General features: G+C 38.7%; 1 protein-coding gene across 1 annotated transcript in view; it reads left to right on the forward strand.

Moving 5' to 3' along the window:
• Positions 1-25,477, forward strand: part of UNC13C (unc-13 homolog C) — a 676,763-nt gene that overhangs the window by 615,277 nt on the left and 36,009 nt on the right. The window contains exon 30 of the mRNA XM_049852627.1: positions 2,308-2,455. Coding sequence (XP_049708584.1) covers positions 2,308-2,455 — 148 coding nt within the window. The remainder of the gene's footprint in view (positions 1-2,307; positions 2,456-25,477) is intronic.

The following is a 25,477-nucleotide window of genomic DNA, read 5'->3' on the forward strand; positions in this document are numbered from 1 at the left end:
TAAATAGCATGATATTATGTTTCTTGAAAAAAAGAACTATCATATTTCTTTTCATCCACCAAAGTACCTAAAATAATTCTGTATGAATAACCAAAAAAACTAAACCCATTGCTGTTGAGTAGATTACAACTCATGGTGACTGTCTTAGTTATCTAGTGCTGCTATAACAAGTACTACAAGTGGATGGCTTTAACAAACAGAAGTTTATTCTCTCACAGTCTAGATGGCTAGAAGCTGAATTCAGGGCACCAGTTCCAGGAGAAGGCTTTCTCTTTCTGTTAGCTCTGGAGGAAGGTTGTTGTCATCAATCTTTCCCTGGTCTAGGAGCTTCTCGGCATAGGGACTCTGGGTCCAAAGGATGCACACTGCTGCTGTCTCCTCTTGCTTCATGGTACTGAGGTCCCTCTTCTCTCTGTTCAGTTCTCTCTTTTATATCTCAAAAGAGATTTACTCAAGATACAACCCAACCCTGTAGATTGAGTCCTGCCTCATTAACATCATAGAGGTTAGGATTTACAACACATAGGAAAATTACATCAAATCACAAAATGGTGGACAAACACACGATACTGGGAATCATGGCCTAGCCAAGTTGTTGCACATTTTGAAAGGATATAATTCAATTCATAACTGTGACCCTACAGGACAAGAGAACTCTCCCATAAGGTTTCCAAGGCTGTAAATCTTTACAGAAGCAGATTGCCACACCTTTCTTCAGTGGAGCGCCTGGTGGGTTCGAATCACCAACCTTTCAGTTAGCAGCCAAGCACTTTAACCACTGTTCCATCAGGGCTCCTTTCTGTACGAATAGTCCTCAGTGAATATTTTCTGCATGCAAAAATATTTTAACAAGAAAATTCAGGTGTAGAACAATTTTAAACATTATATTTTGTCTTAAAGTGTAAAAAAAAGGCTTTTCCTATTTTTCTGTGCCTCATCTTCACAACCATACCTACTTCACTTTTGCAACAACTTGTGTTTTCACAGAGTGATCAGTTAGAATCAGTGCATGGAGTTTTAAGTGACCATAGTCTTGTCTCCTTTGGGAGGGTGTCTGCAACTGTAACAATCTTTCTTCAGGTTATATCCCCACTGCTTTGTTTCTCTGGCCTATATCCTGAGTCTTCTCTACATTACACCGTTCGAAAGTGCCCTCCAAAAACCAAAACTTGCCGCCATCGAGTCAATTCCAACTCACAGATGGCTGCAAATACCAAGAATATTTTTCTGTATCTGAGTAGGGGAAGAAACTGAGATTAGTAGTTTACTGAATTGTTCTACCTCAGAAATTCTTAAAAGGTGGGCTAGAGGGATGATAATATCCATTTAAGAGGTTTTCTCAAAATCATCTGTTGAATTTTTTTTAAATATCCCATTCTGTGAGAATTGCAGATCATGGTGAGCCACAGATACCAATGAGTTGTAATTTCCTTTATCATTGTTGGTGCAGGAAGAGAAACAGAGAATCATTAATCTAGCCTTAAAAATATGCTATAACTGTATTATCATCTGTAAATCATTAGAAAAAATATCCTTAGTTCTAGCACATTATCTCTAGAAATCCTGCCTCTCTAACATCCCTCAGTGACCATATTTTTGACCAAGAGCATTTGCCTCCTCTATTATCTTACCTATAAATACAAGGAATGTTTTGAGCTTTTTGGATGACATTGACAAAACATAAAAAATCACAATGTTGTATTACATTTATCATACACAAGAGTCAGGGGTGTTAGATTCCAAGGACCACTCTGCATCTTCTGTATCTGCATGTATCTGTGTTATATCTGCTCTATGGTGTATAGTTAGAGGATGGGGAAGATGAGATAGCAGGTACCCGGCCTAGACTCTCAAACTGTTGTCTGGAAAATACGTGTCTAGGAAATTCTGACAATCCTGGGAACAGATGGGCTTTCTCATGCTCTGGAAACAAAAGTCAATAACCAAGTTGACGATTGTTACCAAAACTTGTCATCCTGTAAGGATTCTGACCACTGTGTCTTCATGATCCCATTTGCTTAACCAAAATGATGAATGAGAGGAAAAGGCTTAGGCCTTCAGTGCTCTTGGGTCTGTGAACCCAGAATTCACTTAAGAAATATCTATGGAACCTGAATTGGATGGTGACTTAGCAATGGGTGTGTGGTGACACTATTTGTTTGAACCCACCCCACTTATATAGATGGTATTTTATTCTTCCAAGGTGGGCTTCATAATAGGAGCAGTAAGACCTTTATTCCCATCGTTTGTTTCTGAATGTCTCTCTCTCTCTCTATATATATATATGTATTTTTTTTTTCCTTTTAGCAATACTTTCATGCAGGAGGAAATGGCCTGAAAAAGAATTTCTTGGAGAAAAGCCCAGATCTTCAGTCTCTGAGATATGCTCTCAGTCTTTACACCCAAACTACTGATGCCTTGATAAAGAAATTCATAGACACTCAGACTTCACAGAGTAAGTAATACATTGAACCTGAAGGTAAAGTAAATTGATAACTAAACTAAAATTTGAGGTAATCATTATGATAGATAGAATTAATATTTTAATACTTTCAAAGTATTTTTAAATGTTTAATATTAAATACTTTTAAATATTTTTTAATATTTTAATTTTTTACTGTACCAAATTAAAGCACAGTTAAAAAGAAGGATTATGGTACAGAATTACTAAAATTTTTACAATTCATGAATTATAATTTTATAAATAATTTCAATAACATCAAGATATTGTTAAATTCTAAAACTATAGAATGATTGACTCTTGGTTATCTTAACTTTCATAAAGTTACTTTAAGTGACACTAGCTTTGAATATCTTAGACTGTAATATTTTCTTCAATTCAGGGCAAAAGATCCAATGTTTCCTGGTTTTGGTAACTTCCCAAAAAATGATAATAATTTCCCAAATCCTGACCTCAAATATAAAATTTCATGGTCTGGAGTTTGTGGAAGAAAAATCTCATTTTACCTTATTTACATATGAGAAAAAAATCCAACTTTTACTTTGAAATGGGCCAAGAGGCAGGCATGGTATTTTATTTGAAACGTGTGCCTATTTTATGTGGCAAGGTTCCCACTTCATAAGCTTCTAGGATATTATGTTAACAACCTTTCTTTCAAATTGCTTTGTAATTTAGGGTATTTTAGTAATTATATGCATTTAAGATCTGATATTTATATGCAGTTAAAATCTGATATTTCTGAAAGGTTACTGAAAATGTTGGTATGAGTCAAAAAGAGCCAAATGCAGGCTCAAGCTCCAGAACATAATAAATTGCAAGACAGAAAAATAAAAATAAATTAGAGGGCTTCTTGTCATTCATGAGAGAGCCTCAGGAAAGAGAACATAAATAGGTTTTCTTTTTCTTTTTTCCTTTGATGAAAATATTCCAGATTGGTGTCTTTCTTCATCAGTGCTTTAATTTTTCTTACTACACCAAAGACAATGTCCAGGTAGGTGCTATGTAGGTGCTTGCCTGTCTTTAATACTTTGTATCTTTTATCCCATTAAATGCTGCAAACATCCCTTTTAACATAATGTGTATACCTAGATTACATCTTAGAATGGCTAAGGAGAAAAGAGTTGAGCTTAGGTGGGGTTGTCAGGAGATACGGAAATATTTTAACATTACTCCTTGAATTCTTGCCTCCTCAAGGTTTTCTGAACTTTATAAATATGAATGCAATTCTAGTACATCAATAAACAGTATTGTAGCTTTATTCCCGGAGAATGTCAACGTATAAAATGTTCACTTAGCTTTTATAGGTATGCACTTGTATGTGTGTGCACACACACACATGCACACACACACACACATACATATTCATACACGCATAACCAATGTTTTAGTGTATAAATCACATGAGAAAACTACCCATATCAACTTCGGTATATGTAATTTGCCATACTACTTTTTTAATTGTATGTATTGCGTAGCAACACTGAAAACATATGGGGGGAAAAGGATACATAATTCCAATAACCCACTAACTTAACATAACTGCTTTTAGTCTTGGTTATTCTTTTTCCCCCTTTTTCTAGCTATTTCCAAGTGTGCCTTTTTTTTTTTTTTTTACATAACAAAAATTGATGGAATACTGATATGAAATGGTTCTGCTTTTTCTCTAGTAACTGTCTTCATCTGTGCTCTGTGGAAACTTATTTCCAACTCCTCTTTACCCTTTTCATCATGCCTCCAAATGTCCCCAGCCAGGCACACTCAGGCCCAAAGGACTTGGAGAGCAAAGGAAGCTTGATGTGCCCTTTAGTCCTCCTTCCACTCTCTTCTAGGTCCTTCTCTGCTTCAGGGTTTTGGGGATGGAGGCTGCAGGGAAGGAGGGAGATATCTTTGATGCTCCCTGTATGGTTGTATCCAAATCCTGGCTTTCTCACATGTGTGTTTTTGGAGAGACCCAGTGTTGGGAACCCTCCTATCTGCACAACTCCCTGATTAGTAGAATCTGGTCCAGCTACAGTCCTTTCAGTGACCCCCTCAGTGCCTGCCTCCTACAAACCATAGCTTCCAGTGGCCAGCTCTCTGGAATGGGGCCCCAGCAGGAAGGCTGAAGCCCAGCTTTCTCCTGTTGGGTGAACTTGAGCCACAAAAAACTCACACATTCTCTTTGTGCATTTAGTGGTAATGTAGGGTTCTCCACTGTCACCTACTTTCTCCACTTCACTATTTCTGTTTTTTACCTTCTGAAATAGGTGTGTATACTTCCAAATGGGGGGCAGAGGGAGGCTGGAAAGTAGAATAGTACTGCTTAATATAACATAACCATTATTTAATTAAAAAAAAATGTGCTTATGAACATTGTCAAGTGCAGACAAGCCAAAATCTCAACATTTAATATTCAGTGGATCCAGGATTTCTGAGTAATATTCATTCCCTTCCTTCTTTTAATTCTCTCAGTGCTGTCTCAATATTCAGTAGCCATATATATACATATACACCAAATAATGAAGTTAGCCACCAACACCATAACCTATATAAGATAGTGAGGTAATGGGGGAGGAAAGATTAAAATTACCTAAATTATAGATTTATGAGACAAGAAAGAAAATACAGTAGAGACTGCAATCCTCGTTTCTGTAACTGATCCTAAAGCCATGGTTTGTATTTATGACTTGCAAATGCTCCTGTCCTGCCTTCGTTCCAGAGGTTTCACTAACTGACAGAGAAATATCCACAGAAAAGCTGACCCCTCGAGGGTCTCATTTATACTATTCCGTGAATATTTGCCACCGGATGTGCTGAAGTGAAGGCAATGAGGGTCTACCTCTTGGATTCCGTTTATACTCCTCCCTGCAGGTTACCATTTCCAGTTAAGGCTTAGGATCAACTTACCCCTTTTTTGTACCTGGTGACTGAGGAGCCCAAAATAACAAATGAAGCCTTAGTTTCTAGTGTATTTGTCGTAATTATCCAAATAATTGTTAGGACTTAGCATAGTACCAAATAGCCAAAGAACTTACTATATTTAAGTTTTGTTAATCTAACTTGGATTTACTTAATCCAATTTTGAACGATTATACTGTTATTATGGTATTTTTCAAATATAAAATAGTAAAAATAAATAGTAATAGCTAACTCTTCTTACTGCAAGCACCCGCACTCTCAGCCTGAGGAGCCATGGGTACATGCGCAGCACCAGGCAGTACAAGCTGAGGTGCCCAGAGGTAATGCCCCAGGGAGCAGCCATCCACTGGTAAAAGACAGGAAGTTAGCAGGTAAAAGAAACGTCAACCTTTAGCTGCGACAGCTCTGACTTGTGTTCCATACCACCTCCAGAGTTCACCTGTGAGATGAGCTCCAGTCTTGTCGAGGACTGACTTGATAACATACTCTTTTCTGGCTTCATTGCTTTTCTCTTTTTTAACCTCCCCACCCCTAACCAGTGTTTGCTGGGATCCCTTCTCAGGTAAACCACTTGCCTCTGAATGCTTGCTCGTCTCAGGTTCCCCTTCTGGGAGAAACCAAACCCAGGGTCACACGGCTAGGAAATGAGAAACCAGATTCTAATTTAGATAGCCTACATCTACATGTTATGTGTGCACATATTCTTGATGATAAATATGAATGAAATTTGCTTGAAATTTTTCCCTCATGCTTTCTTAAATTAGGAATACAGAACTAAATAATGAAATTCAACTTATGTTGTTGTTGGTAGGTGACCTCAAGTCAGTTCTGACTCATAGCAAGCCCATGTGTAACAGAACGAAACATTGCATGGTCCTGCGCCATCCTTACATTGTTGTGCTTAATCCCATTGTTGCAGTCACTGTGTCAGTCCATCTCATTGAGGGTCTTCCTCTTTTTCACTGACACTCTGCTTTACCAAGCATGATGCCCTTCTCAAGGGACCGGTCCTTCTTGATAACTTGTCCAAAGTACTTGAGTCGACGTCTTGCCATCCTTGATTCTAAGGAGCATTCTGGCTGTACTTCAATCCAAGACAGACTTGTTCTTCTGGCAGTCCACAGTATATTCAATTTTCTTTGCCAACACAATAATTAAGGCATCATTTCTACTTCAATCTTCCTTATTCATTGTCCACCTTTCACATGCATATGAGATGATTGAAAATATTATGGTTTTGGGTCAGGTGTACCATAGTCCTCAAAGTTACATCTTTACTTTTTAGCACTTTAAAGAGGTCTTTTGCAGCAGATTTGCCCAATACAATATGTCCTCATTTGATTTCTTGACTGCTGCTTCCATGGACATTGATTGGGGATCCAAGTAAAGTGAAATCCTTGACAATTTCAATATTTTCTCCATTTATCATAATGTTGCTTACTGATCCAGTTGTGAGGCTTCTTGTTGTATTTATGTTGAAGTGCCATCCATGCTGAAGGCTGTAGTTTTTGATCTTCATCAGTAAGTGCTTCAAATTCTCTTCACTTTCAGCAAGCGAGGTTGTATTATCTACATATCGCACATTGTTAATGAGTCTTCCTCCAATCCTGATGCCCCATTCTTCATATAGTCCAGCTTCTCAGATTACTTGCTCAGCATACAGATTGAATAAGTATGATGAAAGGATACAATCCTGATGCACACCTTTCTAACTTTAAACCACACAGTATTCTCTCATTCTGTTTGGACTGCCCCTTGGTTTATGTACAGGTTCCTCATAAGCACAATTAAGTGTTCTGGAATACCCATTCTTCATAATGTTATCCATAATTTGTTATAATCCACACAGTTGAATCCCTTTGCATAGTCAGTAAAATACAGGTAAACATCTTTCTAGCATTCTCTACTTTCAGCCAGGATCCATCTGACATCAACAATGATATCCTTTGTTCCATGTCCTCTTCTGAATCCGGCTTGAAACTCTGGCAGTTCCCTGTCGATGTACTGCTGCAACTTCTTTCGAATGAACTTCAGCAAAATTTTATTTGCATTGATATTAATGATATTGTTGGATAATTTCCACATTTTGTTGGATCACCTTTCTTTGGAATGGCCACAAATACGATTCTCTTTCAGCTGGATGGCCAAGGAGCCATCTTCCAAATTTCTTGGAATAGATGAGTAAGCAACTCTAGTGCTGCACCCATTTATTGAAACATCTCAGTATTCTTCTGTTTCTGGAGCCTTGTTTCTTTCAACAATGCCTTCAGTGCAGCTTAGACTTCTTCCTTCAGTACCATTGATTCTTGATCATATGCTGCCTCCTGAAATGGTTGGATATTGACCAGTTCTTTTTGCTAGAGTGACTCTGTATATTCCTTCCATCTTCTTTTGATGCTTCCTGCTTCTTTCAGCATTTTCACTGTAGAATTCTTCAGTACTGCAAATCGTGTCTCGAATTTTTTCTTCAGTTCTTTCAGCTTGAGAAATGCAAAGCGTGTTCTTCCCTCTTGATTTTCTAACTCCAGGTCTTTGCACATGTCATTATAACACTTTACTTTGTCTTCAAAATCTTCTGTTCAGCTCTTTCCCTTCATCATTTCTTCTTTTCACTTCAGCTACTCTACATTCAAGAGCAAGTTTCAGTCTCTTCTGACATCTGTTTTGGTCTTTTTCTTTCCTGTCTCTTTAATGACCTTTTGCTTTCTTCGTGGATGATGTCCTTGATGTCATCCCACAACTCGTCTGGTCTTTGGTCATTAATGTTCAGTGCAACAAATCTCTTCCTGAGATGGTCCCTAAATTCAGGTACAACATACTCAAGGTCATATTTTGGTTTTCATGGACTTGCTCTAATTTTCTTCAGCTTCAACTGGAACTTGCATATGAGCAATTGATGGTCTATTCCACAATCAGCCCCTGGGTTTTTTCTGACTAATGATATTGAGTTTTTCCATTGCCTCTTTCTACAGATGTGGTCAATTTAATTCCTGCATATTCCATCTGGTGAGGTCCACAAGTATAGCTACCATTTATGTTGCTGAAAAAAGGTATTTGCAATGAAGAATTCATTTTTCTTGCAAAATTTATCATGTGATCTCTGGCATCCTTTCTATCACCAAAGCCATTTGTTCCAGCTAATGATCCTTCTCCTTTGTTTTCAGCTTTCACATTCAATCATCAGTAATTATCAATGCATCCTGATTGCATGTTCGATCAATTTCAGACTGTAGAAGTTGGTAAAAACTTCAATTTTTTCATCTTTGTCCTTAGTGATTGGTGCGTAAATTTGAATAATTGTCGTATTAACTGGTCCTCCTTGTAGGCATATGAATATTATCCTATTCCTCAAAGTATTGTACTTCAGGATAGACGTGGAAATGTTCTTTTTGACCATGAGTGTGATGCCATTCCTCTTCAATTTGTCATTCCCAGCATAGCAGACCATGTGATTGTTCGATTCAAAAAGGCCAATACCAGTCCATTTCAGTTCCCTAATGCCCAGAATGTTGATCTTTGTGTTGTATTTCATTTTTGATGAATCCAATTTTCCTGGATTCATACTGCATACATTCCACATCCCGATTATTAATGGATGCTTGTAGCTGTTTCTTCTCATTTTGAGTCATGCCACATCAGCAAATGAAGATCCCAAAAGCTTGACCTCATTCATGTCATTAAGGTTGACTCTACTTTGCAGCTCTTTCCCAATCGTATTTTGAGTGCCTTCCAACCTGAGGGGCTCATCCTCCGGCACTATATCAGACAGTGTTCCACTGCTATTTATAAGGTTTTCATTGGCAATTCCTTCAAAAGTAGACTGCCAGGTCCTTCTTCTTAGTCTTTTTTAGTCTTTGAAATACCAGTGGCATAGCTTTCACCATCACAGCAACAAGTAAGCCACTGCAGTATGATGAAATGACAGATAAGTGGTAGATTCAACTTATAGATAAGTATTATTTGGAAAAATCTGACATGTTTTCATTTATTTTATAACCAAAATTACATATAAAATTATTTTTTATTTCCTTAATTTCTAACTCATACTCTACAGAGAAATTGTTTAAAACTGCATTGAAACATTATACAAGTGTTATTACATCAATCTACATGTGGTTCAAAAGGTCTTGGGATACTTTAGAAATCTAAGTGTACTTTTAAAACTTTCATATTTTGTTGCCTTTATTCTCATTGCATCTTCCTTTACTTAATTTTATTCTTTTCCAAAAAATTTTCTTTCTCATCTTTTTCTCTTTTCTGTTTTTTAATCTTGTTTGTCTGTGCTAGAAAATTATCTATTGTATTAAATATCAATTTACAAAGCTAAATTCTAATTGAATTATATTTCTACTATCTTCAAATTGAAATATTTTCCTTTAAAATATTTTTATTTAAATTCAATTTTTTAATAATTGGGTTTATAAATATAGAAAAGGCTATTATATCTTGATTTTCTTTCTTCTTTTTTTTCTTTCTACTTTATTCCTATTTTCACCTTGCTTTTCTCCTTCTCAGTTCTGTTTTTTTGGGGGAAAAAGCTACTAAAAATTGAGTCCTGTTAGAAATTTATGAATGACAGAGTTCAAATGAGATCTATCAATTTGGAAAAACACTGTCTTCTCTATTTCAAAAAGAAGAAAATTAAAAAAGTCCAGTATGGATGTAGAAATATTCTTAAGTTCTTAAGTGAAACTAGGCTGAATTTATAAGGATAATGTGCTTGTTGCTCTAGCAATATGCTGCAATAGTAAAATGCCATCTGACTCTGCACTTATTTAACAAATATTTATTGAGCATCCCCTCTGAAGTAAGTTCCAGACAATGAGGCATATATTCAAAGGCAAATACAATAAGTCGTGTTCACCAGTTGCTCTAAAACAATGGCCCTCAAGTGGCTGTAATTTTGCCCTCCAGAGGACATTTGATGATATCTGGAGACATTTTAGATTGTCACAGCTAAGGGTAGTGGTGGTGGTGGTAATGCTACTCATATCTAGTGGGTAGATGCCAGGAATGCTACTAAACATACCACAGTGCACAGAACACCCCCAGCAACAAAGAATTATCTATCCCCAAATGACAATAGTGCCAAGATTGGGATGGTCTGACCTAATATGAGGCTAAAAAAGTAAAAAGTGATATAAAATATTGTTAGAAGAGGTGAGCAGTTGGCTTGAAGAAACATGGAAGTTTTCCCAGAGGGGTTAGTTGGGTAGTGGGTAGATTGGGTCATGAGGTAGAAAGGGATAGGTGTTCTGAAACTGTCCTGGGCAACTAGTCCGGAATATGCTGGGAGTTGTTCAGCTCATCTAGAACATAGGGCATACGAAATGGAGTAATGAACAATAAGGCTAAAAAGGGAGATTGGGCAAGATTAAACAGAACCTGCTTAGATTTAGGTTTTATTGAGAATAAATGTAGAGCAGGCTAACTCTTTGTTTATAATACACATCCGTTTTTATTCTACCAACCTCTCTAATGATATGAAACTCAGCATATTAGGGAGCAAAAGACTTACCTGAAGATAAGAAAGCCCATAATTAGACCTTGATTTGGCTGCTTTCATAGACTGATTGCTCCATTTATTTATCTATTCATCTTGTTAGAAAACCCATACTTAGGAGGTACTAGTGCCATGCACTGTTTCTGGAACTTGGAATGCAGACTTCTAATAGCTATCTATGAGTTAGAAATGACAGCGGGTTTGGTTTGATTTTTTAACAGTCATTTTGACTTAAATTACCTGACACTGAGCTTCTGACCTGCCCCCACCCCAATGACCTGCTCTTCCCAGAGTTGTTCCCATCTTGGTAAAGGATCACACAAATCTTCCAGTTGCTCAGGTTATATCCAACATCCAATCCATCTGTAACTCTGGAGCCCTGGTGATGAAGTGGTTAAGAGCTAGGCTGCTAACCAAAATGTCGGCAGTTCAAATCCACCAGGTGCCCCTTAGAAACCCTATGGGACAGTTCCACTCTGTCCTAGAGGGTCACTATGAATTGGAATCGACTTGACAGCAATTGTTTTTTTTGTCTTGTTTTGTTTTGTTTTTTTAGACCTCCACATTATTATCAAGAATCAGGTTGCATACCATCCATTCCATCCTACCATTCTAGTCCAAACCACATCATCATCTCTTCTCTGGATTTTTACAAAGCCTTCTTAATTCATTTTCTGGTTTTTGTCCTTGTCTTCCTTTAGTCTGGTCTCAAAACCACATGCACAGGGATTCTGTTAAAATGTAGGGCAGATCACAAACCTTTTTGATGGCTCTCCAGCTCACTCAAAATAAAAGCCCAAGTCCTCCCAAGAGCTACAAAGACCTATACTATCTGCTCCTTCATTAACTTCTTGACTCATCTCCTACCCTTGCCTCACTCTCTGGTCCAGCCACACTCAACCTTTCCATTTTTCCTCAAAAATGCCAAGCATTCTCCTACTTGAGGACCTTCACACTTGCAGTTCCTTTGCCTGAACTGATCTCCCCTCAGATATTCACAGGAGTCACTCCCTCTTTTTATGTAAATGGTTTATGGGGTCTTTCCTGGCTATTCCCCTCACCTAACAGCTCATGTCTCCTTCCCTTGAGTTATACTTCCTCTTAGGAACAATTCACCATCTCTCATGCTGTGTGTTCTACTTGTTTATCTTGATTATTGTCTGTCTTCCCCACTGAAATGTCAGGCCCATGATAACAGGGATAAAAAGATAGCAATGCTTGGTACGTATGTTGGCATTAATAAATAGGTATTGAATGTTAAATATATGAAAGGATGGTGAAAACCAAGCAAACCATACCTGTTGCCATCGAGTCAATTCTGACTGATAGTGACCCTACAAGACAGAGTAGAACTGCCCCATAGAGTTACCAAGGAGCACCTGGTGGATTCAAGCTGCATTCCCTTTGGTTAGCAGCTGTAGCACTTAACCACTACACCAGCAGGGTTTCCATGAATGGATGCTAGTCGCATCCAATACCTTTCAGTCTGGTGAGGACCAAGCTACTGAACAGATGTGTACAATACAAGATGGTAAATGTGTAATAGACATAAGCACATGGTTTAGTAGAAACCCATAGGAGGGGGACATCATCTAGACTAGTGTTCTCAACTAGGGTGATTTTACTCCCCAGGAGACATTTGGAAATGTAAGATGTCACTTTAAGGACCAAGGTGCGCCTGACCCAAGCCGTGGTGTTTTCAATCCCCTTGCATGCATGCGAAAGCTGGACAGTGAATAAAGAAGGCAGAGAAGAATTGATGCCTTTGAATCATGGTGTTGGTGAAGAATATTGAATATACCATGGACTGCCAGAAGAGTAAACAAATCTGTCTTGAAAGAAGTGCAGCCAGAATGCTCCTTAGAACTGAGGATGGCGAGACTTCCTCTCACATACTTTGAACATGTTTTCAGGAGGGATGAGTCCCTGAAGAAGGACATCACGCTTGGTAGAGGGTCAGCGAAAAACAGGAAGACCCTTGACGAGATGGATTGACACAGTGGCTGCAACAAAGGGCTTAAACATGACAGTTGTGAGGATGGCACCGGACTGGGCAGTGTTTCGTTCTATGAGTCAGAACCGACTCAATAGCACCTAACAACAGAGAAACTTTGGTTGTCACAACTAGGGAATAGAACGATTGATGCTGGCATCTAGTGGGTAGAGGCCAGGGATGCTGCTTAACACCCTACAGTGCACAGGACAGTCCCTCACAACAATGAATTACCCAGCTCAAAATGTCAGCGATCTCAAGGTTGAGAAATTCTGACTTAGACTGAGGGTATTGGATAGGAAGAGGTCAGGGGAGAGTGTATAAAATAGTTATTTGGCCAGGGCAGAGGGAGGGAATTTTCTTCAAAAATGTCCCTCATTGACAATGAAAGGAATCCAATCCGGGAAATCATATACTTGTACTCTTAAAGATCCCAGGATTTCAAGCATAACCGCATTATTGTTTTAATCAGGAAAAAATATTTATTTTGCTTTTAAAACAAAATTTACGAGACCATCAATTTTTGATTAATATAGTTAAAAGTGTCTTAGATTTTCCTGCACAACTAAAATATACAGAAACACTGTGGTAGATTTCAACATTAGTAGAAATTACTTTAATATTCATAATAATTATCATATATTTTTCCACCTAAAGTTGACTTGATGGTTTAAATTGAGTAATTAGCTTGAAAAATTATACTTGTTTTGTTCGTTTCTCAAGGATGTGTTACCGTTTTAAAAGCTGACATAAAATACATGTCTTATAGGTTGAATGGGTTTATAGGTTGATAATAATATTCATCAACAAAAAAGGGTTTTTCTGACAGCTATTTCATTAGTCCAAGGGCTCTTTGAATATTCCATGCAGTAGCAGACACCGAAAACTGTGTGGAACGTTAGCATACTAAGTAGAGTTTCCCTGCCCCCACAACGGAGAACACAATTTGGAAGGGTGCACGTCGTGATTAACTGTTGAGCCATCCTGAATAGGACTCTGTTTCCTCATCTGAGTTTCATTACAGCTGGAGGAGACTGCTGAATCACAGAAGATTTATATACAAAAGGGATATTTTATGTCTAAAGTCTGTTCAGTTACCACTGGCTCATAAAAAAAATGCTCTTATAGTTAAATGGCTATTGAATTAAAATGTATAAGCTGAAATGTTTTTGTTCTATCATCTGTCTTCTTTTTCATTATGAGTAAAAATTTTTAGTTTCTATTTATTTCAACTTTCTTAAAATTTAAATCAGATCATTTTGGTCATTTTAATAACCTGTATCCTGTTTCAAAAAGAAAACCTGGTGACATGGGAAACCCTGAGGGCGTGGGAAACCCTGAGGGCGTAGGAAACCCTGGTGAAATAGGAAACCCAGGTGGTGTAGTGGTTAAGAGCTACGGCTGCTAACCAAAAGTATGGCACCTCAAATCCACCAGGCGCTCCGTGGGAACTCTATGGGGCAGTTCAACTCTGTTCTATAGGGTTGCTATGAGTTGGAAATGACTCGACAGCAATGGGTTCGGTTTTTTTTTTTTTGGTATCCCGTTCAAGTGGATTATAATGTGTTTTAATTTGAAATGGAAGGCAGATAACTAACATTTTCAGGATCTATGATGTAATTCCTTTCCTTTCAGAATGCTGTTGTTGCCACTGGGTCAATTCCAACTCATAGCAACTGTATAGGACAGAGTAGAATTGCCCCATAGGGTTTCAAAGGAGCAGCTGGTGGATTCAAACTGCCAACCTTTTCGTTAACAGCCAAGCTCTTAACCACTACACCACTGGAAACCCTGGTGGCGTAGTGGTTAAGTGCTATAGCTGCTAACCAAGGGGTCAGCAGTTCAAATCCGCCAGGTACTCCTTGGAAACTCTATGGGGCAGTTCTACTCTGTCCTGTAGGGTTGCTATGAGCTGGAATTGACTCGACGGCACTGGGCTTGGTTTTGGTTTTTTGGTATGATGTACTTAAGTATATTCATTGTGTTGCATTATTATTATGTGAGAATTAGTCACTTTTTTTTATTGGTTATTTTTAGAATTTTAAGTGGAAGAAATATGGGTTACTTATGATATTATCTAGAACATTAGATGGGAAGTTTAACAGCTCAATTATATATCCAAACACATTTTATTCTTAGGAGTAAAATCTGGGAGTCTCTCAAATATAGTCATTTGAGTTCATATTACCTGGTGAAAGCATTAGTTATCTCTAACTATGTTTCTTAAAATATAGAAGATATGCCCAGTACTAAAGAAACCCTTTCTGAAATGGTCCACTGTGGGAAGGGTCTCTGCTTCTCTGAAATGTAGAGGAATTTAACATTACTATTATGTACCTGGCAGAAGAAGTGGAATCAAAAGAAAGAAATGAGCTTTTGGCCAAGGCCCATACTTGAAACTTCAATTAGCTGGTTGCCTATGGGAGAAAGTGCTGAGAAACGTCTTCAGCCTACATGGGGAAGGTAATGTTATAGTCTATGGGGCTATTTTCAGTTTAATACTGACTTTAAAACACAATCAGAAGTGGTTTCTCATTTTAGCTAATAAGTTTTTCAGAGATAACCAGACCTGGAATCTTGTCCACCAGATCTGTGTCACTGTCCTGTCCCGAGGACCACTTGGCTAGCTAGCACTGGCCTTTCAAGAAAATAAGTTAGCATTTCTCTCAGAGCGACAAGTGAAATAACTAAGGAGAATTTGTGAAGTTTGGCTTTTCAAACATTGCATTCAGTCTAATAATATTCACATCACAAAATTGGATGCTCTTTAGTGCAGTCAAAAAGCTGCGCTCCACTAGTAGGGGTGATACCATATGGCTCTGAATACATTGAATCGTTTCCCAAAGTAGAAATGGCAAGTGTCAGATAAGGTTATAGTAACAATGAGCAAATACCTTCTGTGAATCTAGCACATCGTATACCTCTGTGCTAGTCCCCCCAATAATCCTGTAAAGTCAGTAATTTTAACCACACTTACCATATGACTGAGAAACTGAGTCACAAATAGGTTATGAAACTTGTTAAAAGTCATGTAGATCAGTGGCCGAGCCAACTCTCTTCCTACTACTTCACCAAATATTTTTGAGCGTATTATGATTTTCCAAGGCCGAAGCTCCCTTCTCCCTAGTTTTGAATAACTGGGCTATCCTCCTTCTCAGTTTTTCATTGTAGTATAGCTAAATCTTTTCTCTGTTAAGGAGATCATATTTTTGTTTTCATGTCAGCAGCAAACTCCCTCTGCATATTTCTTATCTCTTCCTTTGCCCCCCAGCTTCCTCTGGTTCTGGCCATAGATATTGAGCATGCTCAGTAGCCAGGATACCTTCTGAAAATTAATAGGAAGTATTTACATTGTAGGAATATAAGCTGAATGTCAGAAAATGTATACCAACTTGAGAAAACCCTTTTTTTTATAGTTGGATTTCATTCCTCTGGAGTCCACTGTGTCTGTGCGTAGGATATACAGGAGAGCCCTTTGGTCTTCCTTTCCCGTTCTAGTACCTCCCCTCTTTTCCCCCAGCAGCAGAAGTATTCGCAGCATCACAGTCGCCTAGCACATTGAATTATGTAGTGATTGCTCATTTATATTTTACAATGTAAGGCCTAGGAAAGCAGGGACATTACTTATTCATCCCTGATATCTAAATGCTTAGCACAACTCTGGGTACAAAATAGGTATCTTTATGCATTTTAGAAAAAATGAATGTTATTAAATTAAACGCAGAAATTAAAAATTGACTATGTGATAGGACATGGTCCTTATATTTAGTATGTGCAGTTATAACCCTCTCAAACAGCTGGGTGGTATGAACAGTTAAGTTCTCGACTAGTAGCCAAAAAGTTGGCAGTTTGAACCCAGCCAGAGACACCTCTGAAGACGGTCCTGGCAATACACTTCTGAAAGGTCACAGCCTTGAAAACCCTATGGACCAGTTCTACTCTGTACACACAGGGTCTCCTTGAGTCAGAATCTATCTACCTGAGGGCAACTAACCACAACAACCCTTTCAACAACCTTTATTGAAAGTAACTATGTTCACACCCTTGTGCTAGACCCCGTAGAGCACTCAAATATACCTTAGAAAGAGGAGCTGGCAATTTTATGGGGGGGTATCTGGTAATTTCCATACAAGCCAAAAAATAGTAAGTACCAGTGGAGAAAAACAAAGTACAGTATAAAGTTAGACAGAGAGAGGGTGATGTCTAATTTTTATTAAGTTCTTGAAATTACAATGTTTTATTTAATCTGTTACAGGAAACATAAAAGCTATTAGGAAAAAACAATGTATGTCACTGTGCCCAGGTTCGGTCAGGGAGAGCAAGATCCATTGATCCTTTCATTTGACTCAATTTTAGGGACACTTACTGCGTGCCAGGCTTTGAGCTAGGTGCTAGGTAAACTGCAGTGTAAGTCTGTGCTGGATGTCCTCCATTTACCCCTCTTAATCTGCCCTTCCTTCTTCCCAGGAGTTTACAATCCCGGTCTTTCTTACTTCCTGTTTCCAATTTGGTTCAGCAAATAGGGAGGCCCTCAGATGCTCCAAGGGAGGGAAGAGAGTAGAATCAAGTATTCATTCTCCATGATCCCCCCAGCATGGTCCCCTTTGATTGCTCACCAAGTTTCTCAATGTGCTCTTCTGCCAGGACCCTCTAGTAACTCCTTCCACTCCTCAGGATTTATGGCACTGGGGTGTTTGCAGCTCTACTGCCCTCGTGGTTCCCCTAAAAGCCCCACCTAAATCTGTGTAAATAGTCTCTTTCTTAAAGCTTCCTTCTTTTGAATTTCCATGTGTTTGCTAGTCATACCCTGGCTGGTGAGGAGGCACACATCTTCATGGATTTGCTAGGTTTTTCTGCCACGTTGCAGCTCTTTTATTTGTGTCATTAAACTTTAACATGTTGACATAAGCAGAACAAGTATCAGAATAATTATCTTCAGAGTCATGGAAAAACCCACATCTTGATGACTGAACAATCCAGAATGGACAATACCGAATGTGCTTTTCACTCACAAGAATGTTTTCCACTGAGCACGGGACAGGGCATCGAATCTTAGATCACACTTCCTCACAATGCGGTTTATCTTGCCCAGAGCCTCATCTTGCCTGGAAACCTGAAATCAGGTTGAGAAACTGGGAGTCACTGGTGAAATTACTTGTAAAATTTAAGCGTCCCCACAGCGCAGAATAAGCAGGTGTTTGTTATATGTCACGCAACAGGCAGATTATCGTTGTTAGCGGAGTAGTCTGTGCACACACATTTCCAGGTCATAACAGGTGTTCTTTCATTGTTTCTTGGTTCATTTTTTGGCATGAATAGTTAAGAGATTCATGCTTTTCATAACACCACCCATATAAGATCAACAACGTGTGTGTGTGCGCGCGCGCGTGTGTAACCCATCCTTCCATTTCTCAGTTAGGTGAAAGCCAGGGCTCATTCCAAAGTCATGCAAAATATCAATGTAGTATTAGAATCCTTGTTTTCTGACATGAAATGCTCTCTGTTACTTGCCTCTCAAAGGCTAAGATTGATTTAGATAATACTGAAAGCGAGAAATGTATTACTTTAACAAAACCAAACAAAAACACTAAACATTTGGCTTCACAGACAAAGACCTAACTAATAACCACTCATACTGGAGTTTACTGTGATTTATAAGCACCTTCACATGCTTGTTTTTTGCCTGCGCCTCAGAACAACCCTGCAAACTCAGACAGAGGTCTTCTGATTACTGGTCTAACATTCTATACCACCTCTTTTAAGTGAATTATCTCACCCAAGAGCGCAGGGTGCCACTGAGGTGTTTTGAGCTAACAGTGTAGTGTGGAAAATGGATGGAAGAGAGAGAAAGCGGAAGCAGGCAGACCAGTTAGAGGCTGTAGCAGAAATCTTGGTGAGAGATGACTTGGGTCTTAGGCACTTGAGTAGCAGTGGAGAAATATAGGCAGAGTCAAGGGGTAGTTCTGCAGTAGACTAGTTGAAGGTGAGTGATAGAAATCTTGTTACATTAATTAAGATTTAGGATATAAATTCTTTTGCAGGGTTCTAAAATAAAGCAACAGTTACTTCTGTATGGTGAAATCATGGTAGATTTTTTTTTCTGCCTGTGTATAATTTTCTAAACTTTTAAATTCTCTCTAAATATCCAGGTATTTCTTTTTGAATCTTGATATTTCCTTTAAAAAAAGAAATATGAAGAACACATTTTGCTATGCAAATTAATTAGCCTAATCAGTATCAAAATGTATTTAATTCAGAGCCGTAGATGACGAAGTCTTTCAGGGCTTTGGGTTTAAATCTGTAGGTTGGAATAAACAGCCCAATTAACCTCCTTAGAATTCAAAGAATCTCAAAATTTCTCTGTGAGTTGGAGAATTATCTGGGGTGGCAGGCACACACACACACACACACACACACACACTATATATATATATACTATATGCACATATGTGCATTGCGTATATATGCAAAATTTAAAAAACTTATAAACCTTATTTCATGAAAAAAAATTATAAAGAAACTACCAAATACAGTGATTGAATAATGCATTGATTAAAATTAAGCAAATGCTGAGTTGATGGTAAAGCAGGTATTTTTCAAAATTGTATAATACTCCTGTCATGGGTAACTATGATACTCTTCAATGTTTTTGTTATTTCTGTTATTTCTGTCTGGTTGGAAAGTAAACCAGAGGCTAGAATGAGTTGCTTGGGAATTTTATGGATGTATTGACAAACTGAGGTATCGGAAATCACTGAGTCAAGAAAGCAAATCACTGAGTCAAGAAAGCAAAATGCGACACATTTTCTTTGGACCCCCTGAGCTGTAACGGCTGTTTTTGCTCATTGAGAACAGGTTTTGGTACCAAGGGAGTCAGTGGCAGTAATTGAAAATTGGAGACGATCACCTCACAACCTATATATGCCTCTCACAATTAATTGCCAAGAAAAGACATTGGATGTTTTCTCCTTCAGTTAAAATGAATGTGAATTGTGTTAAGTGACATAGAAATTACAAATCTATTTCAGTGGGAGGCCCAGAAGAAGGAAATCAAGCCATTAAATGTAAAAAGGCTTATGTTATGCCATTTATTTTACATAAAAGAAGAAAAAAAAAGGACAAGAGAGAAAAAGGGAAGTAGAGAGGAAAAGAGGAATGGAGAAAGAAAGAGAAAAAAGAAGGAAAACCTTTTGGAAAACAATTTTACAACCTCGATATAAATTAAAGAAGCCTTGGTGGTGCAGTGGTTAAGAGCTATGGCTGCTAACCAAAAGGCTGGCAGTTCGAATCCACCAACCACTCCTTGGAAGTCCTATGGGGCAGTTCTACTCTGTCCTATAGGGTCGTTCTGAGTTGTCATTGATTCGATGACAACAGGATTGGTTTGGTTTGACTGGTGGTGCAGTGGTTAAAGCGATCAACTGCTAACTGAAAGGTTGGCAGTTTTAAGCCACCAGGAGCTCTGCAGGAGAAAGATGTGGCAGTCTGATTCAATAAGATTTACACTCTTGGAAACCCTGTGGAGTCACTATAAGTCGAAATTAACTCCATGGCAATGGATTGGGTTTGGTAATATAAATTAATAGCCAGGAAAGTAACAGCAGAAATAAGCAAAAAGTGATAAATATGGCAAATATCACAAAGGCAGGATCAACAGGTCATTACAAGATGAAGCAAACAAATAAGAAAGAGGGATGGGAAATTACTAGAACATTTAACCTTAGGTAACTTGGAGAACTGTGCACCCCATCCACCACTGACAAAAATGTGGAAGTGTACATGGGGAATTGTTTTGAGGCAATTGATAAACTCAGTTCTATTTATTTCTCTCAGTGTTACCAGTAGGACATCCAAGTGACTGAGCAGGTAGAGAGGAGAGATGTAGTTCAGGGCATTCAGGTCTGGAGCTGCATTCAGGAGGCAATCATCGAAACCAGGCCAGCGGGTGCAAGCTCTGAGCAAGGCTTACAGTGTAGAGGTGCAGCAAACCATCATTAAAAGAAAGAAGTGGCTCAGAAAGAGAGCACGGGGATCAGGACAGGGTGAGATATCGGTGCCATCGAAACACTTTCACTAGCTGGCACCTCAAAAGGTGTTGACTTGAGTGTGAGCACTTCCAGAAGGACACACTGTGAGCCCTCTGGGTGAATCCAGGTGCTCATGAACAGGGCCTGCCCTGGCCCACTGTTGACATTGTGAGCCCTCTGGGTAAATTCTGGTGCTCATGAACAGGGCCTGCCCTGGTCCATTGTTGATGGTCTTTGGCACTAGCTAAAGGACCTATGCCCACTGGCCATTTATGTGTACTTGAGTAATGTGTTACCTACCCTCATGGCATAGTGGTTAAGTGCCATAGCTGCCAACCAAAAGGTCAGCAGTTCGAATCCACCAGGCATTCTTTCGAAACTCTAGGGCACAGTTCTACTCTGTCCTATAGGGTCAGCATGAATCAGAATCGACATCATGGCAACAGGAACAGGTTATGACTGTAAAACGGTTGTTCTCAAACGTTAGTGCACATCAGAATCACATGGTGGTACAACGGTTGAGCACTTGACGGGTAACTAAAAGGTTAGCGTTTGGAAGCTAACAGCTCCATGGGAGAAAGGCCAGGCAATCTGCTTCTGTAAAGATTACAGCCAAGAACACCCTATGGGGCAGTCCAACTCTGTCACATGGGTCACTGTGGGTCAGGATTGACTCCATGTCACCGAACAAAAACAGAATCATCTGGAGGGCTTGTAAAAACAGATTGCTGTCCCCACCCCTAGAGTTTCTGATTCAGTAGGTCTGGGGCGGGGCTGGAGAATTTGCATGTGGAACAAGCTCCCCGGTGATGCTGATGCTGATGCTGCTGGTCCAGTGCACCAAAGCACTCACCATAATGAGGGCCACCTGCAGCTACTCCAGGGTAACCTGCTGGCTGCAAACTGTATTTGCAGGTAAATGGCTTAGCAATGTGTTTCCAGATGGAAACCTCTGTAAAGGGAACATTCGAAATGCAAAAGAAGAAAGTACAGAGTCAACAAAAATGTGTTTTTTCAAATCAAGGCATGTGTTTTATAGCCTCAAAGGAAGATTGTCATGTAGACTGCACTTTAAAAAAAAAAAAATCCTGAAACTAAAATTAAGGTCTTCTATGAAAGAAAAACAAAAACACTTTAAATCTTGCCAAAGTTGAAGTTCATGCCTACATATATTCCTAACTTTTTTTTCATATCTTAACTTTCATTTAAAATGGCATTGCCTTTTTACATGTTACGAAAAGAACCCAGAAACTCGATTCCTGCCTGTTATTTCAAACAAAAGTGGTTATTTTTAATTATTTTCAGTTTAGTGTTTGGGCATGCACAATGTTATATAAATGATTTAAAAGCCAGGTTCTGTGGGGAAGCTTGGCTATTTACTTATATGTTTGTGATATAAAATGTTTTTATGATAGATTAGAACACACCAGACCCATACTGGCTCTAAAGTGCGTTGCAATCTTGTAGTTGCAGTTATACCTCATTTCATTTTATTTTCCCCTTGAAGTCATTTCATTCCCTTGGTTTATCAACACCTTGATTTCTCTTTGACTGAAAAATCAAGGTAATTTGATAGAGCATCCCCTTAGCAATCATAACCCCCAATGCAGAACCAAATTAAACGGGAAAACTATAGGCGACATGTCCTACATCATTAAAGAAAGGAAAAAAAAACAGTACTGAAAGGCAGAGAAGCCACTATAAAGAAATTTGAAAGAGTGGAAGAATAGGCAGGTATACTGGAAATGGAAAAGGAGGAGGACAATTTTCTTTTGGAGTAAGCCTATTTTGGAAATAAGCAGGTAAATGTTAGGGTGTATTTTGATTCAAAGTTAGTGAATGCTAGACAAACACTTTAGGGTCACCATGGTCAGAATTGACTTGATGGCAACGGGAGATCTCAGTGACCCTGTAAGGAAAATGATATCCATTTTTGGATGAGTAGGCTAGGCTTCAGGAGGAGACTGGGTTCCTCTAAGAGTTATATAGGTATTTAGTCGGGGAGCTAGGCTCAAATACAAATTCTTCCAACTACAAACGCTAGGCATTTTATTACTGTTTTATTGTGTTTTTGGTGAAAGTTTACACAGTAAATCGGGTTCCCATTTAACAATATACATATTGCTCGGTGACACTGGTTACATTTTCACAATGTGTCATTCTCATTATTTCCATTCTGTTTGTTCTGTTTCCATTAATCTAGCTTCCTCGCCCCCTTACCTTCTCCTCTTTGCTTTAGGGTAAGTGTTGACTGCTTGGTCTCATATAGATGATTTTTTAAAGGAGCACAGTACTCATGGGTGATATTGTTCATTTTATGAGCCAATCTGTTATTTAGCTGAGAGGTGACTTCCAGGTGTGGTTTCAGTACAAAGTTTAAAGGGCATTTCAGGGCAATAGTCTTAGGGTTTCCTCTAGTCTCTTCTGGTCCACTGTCTGGCCTTTTTTAAGAATTTGAGTTTTGTTCTATATTTTTCTTCCATTCTACCTGGGAACATTTATTATGTCCCTGGTCAGAACGGTCAGTAGTGGTAGCTGACACCATCTAGTTCTTGTAGTCTCAGCATAGATGAGGGCTTGGTTTGTATAGGCTGTTAGCCTGGAAGACTAGTTTCTTCTTTGAGTCGTTGGTTTCCTTCTTTCTCTTTTTCTCTAGATGAGTAAAGACCAGTCATTCTCTCTTAGATGATCACCCACAAGCTTTTAAGACCCCAGGCATTACTGACCAGACTAGGATGTAGAACATAAAGTTCATGAACTATGCTATGACATTGATCGAGCTGTCACACAAAACTATGGTCCTAAGGTTTCAAAGCCAGTAAACCAATCCCATGAGGTCTTTGGTTATCTCTAGGAAGTATCCATAACTGCATCCCCATGCGCTTTGTTTTATATATGAATATATATATATGCAGCACACAAACGTGTATATACAAATGCCTATACGTGCACCCATACATACACACATATACTTTCCTGTCCCCCACCTGTCTGTCAGTTTGTAGTACTGTGGAGGCTTGCGTGTTGCTGTGATGCTGGAAGCTATGCCACCGGTATTCAGATACCAGCAGGGTCACCCATGGAGGACAGGTTTTAGCTGAGCTTCCAGACTAAGACAGACTAGGAAGAAGAACCCGGCAGTCTACTTCTGAAAAGCATTAAAGTATTAAGTGAAAACCTTATGAATAGAGCGGAACATTGTCTGATATAGTGCTGGAAGATGAGCCCCCCAGGTTAGGAGGCACTCAAAAGATGCCTGGGGAAGAGCTGCCTCTGCAAAGTAGAATCAACCTTAATGACATGGATGGAGTAAAGCTTTTGGGACCTTCATTTGCTGATGTGGCACGACTCCAAATGAGAAGAAACAGCTGCAAATATCCATTAATAATTGGAACCTGGAATGTATGAAGTATGAATCCAGGAAAATTAGAAATCGTCAAAAATGAAATGGAATGCATAAACATCGATATCCTAGGCATTAGTGAGCTGAAATGGATGGGTACTGGCCATTTTGAATGTGACAGTCAAATAGTCTACTCTGCTGGGAATGACAACTCGAAGAGGAATGGTGTTGCATTCATCGTCAAAAAGAACGTTTCAAGATCTATCCTGAAGTACAATGCTGTCAGTGATAGGATAATATCCACACGCCTACAAGGAAGACCAGTTAATACGACTATTATTCAAATTTCTGTACCAACCACTAGGGCCAAAGATGAAGAAATAGATTTTTATCAGCTGCTGCAGTCTGAAACTGATCGAACATGCAATCAAGATGCATTGATAATTACTGGTGATTGGAATGCAAAAGTTGGAAACAAAGAAGAAGGATCAGTAGTTGAAAAGTATGGCCTTGGTGATAGAAACGATGCCGGAGATCGAATGATAGAATTTTGCAAGACCAACGACTTCTTCATTGCAAATACCTTCTTTCACCAACATAAATGGTGACTATACACATGGACCTCACCAGATGGAACACACAGAAATCAAACTGACTACATCTGTGGAAAGAGACGATGGAAAAGCTCAATATCATCAGGCAGAACAAGGCCAGGGGCCGACCGAGGAACAGATCATCAATTGCTCATATGCAAGTTCAAGGTGAAACTTTTGAGGTTCCAGCTCTTTCCCAGTTGTATTTTGAGTGCCTTCCAACTTGAGGCGCTCTTCTTTCAGCACCAAATCAACCAATGTTCTGTTGCTATTCATAAAGTCTTCACTGGCCAACTTTTTCAGATCCTTCTTCCTAGTCTCTTTGCTAATATGAGAGACAATACTAGGCATATTATTCCAATAGGTATTAATTTCATTACAGAAAAGTTAAACATTTTCCATTTTTATTAACCTGTTGAATTTCTCCTGTTGTGAATTCTCTGACTTTTATTTATATACTGGCACCTTAGAGGTTATCAGTTTTTATAGCTTCTTTGAATATTAAGGACAATAAGCCTCTATATGTAACATTTATTGCAAACATTTTCTCAGTTGATTCCTTGACCTTAAATTTTACATACGATGTCTTTTACTTACAAATTTTTTTAATGCGCTTTCCTTCATGATTTATTTTATTTTGCTTTTAAGACAAAAGAATC

This window comes from Elephas maximus, chromosome 13 (genome assembly GCF_024166365.1).
Source record: "Elephas maximus indicus isolate mEleMax1 chromosome 13, mEleMax1 primary haplotype, whole genome shotgun sequence".
Classification (NCBI taxonomy): domain Eukaryota; kingdom Metazoa; phylum Chordata; class Mammalia; order Proboscidea; family Elephantidae; genus Elephas; species Elephas maximus.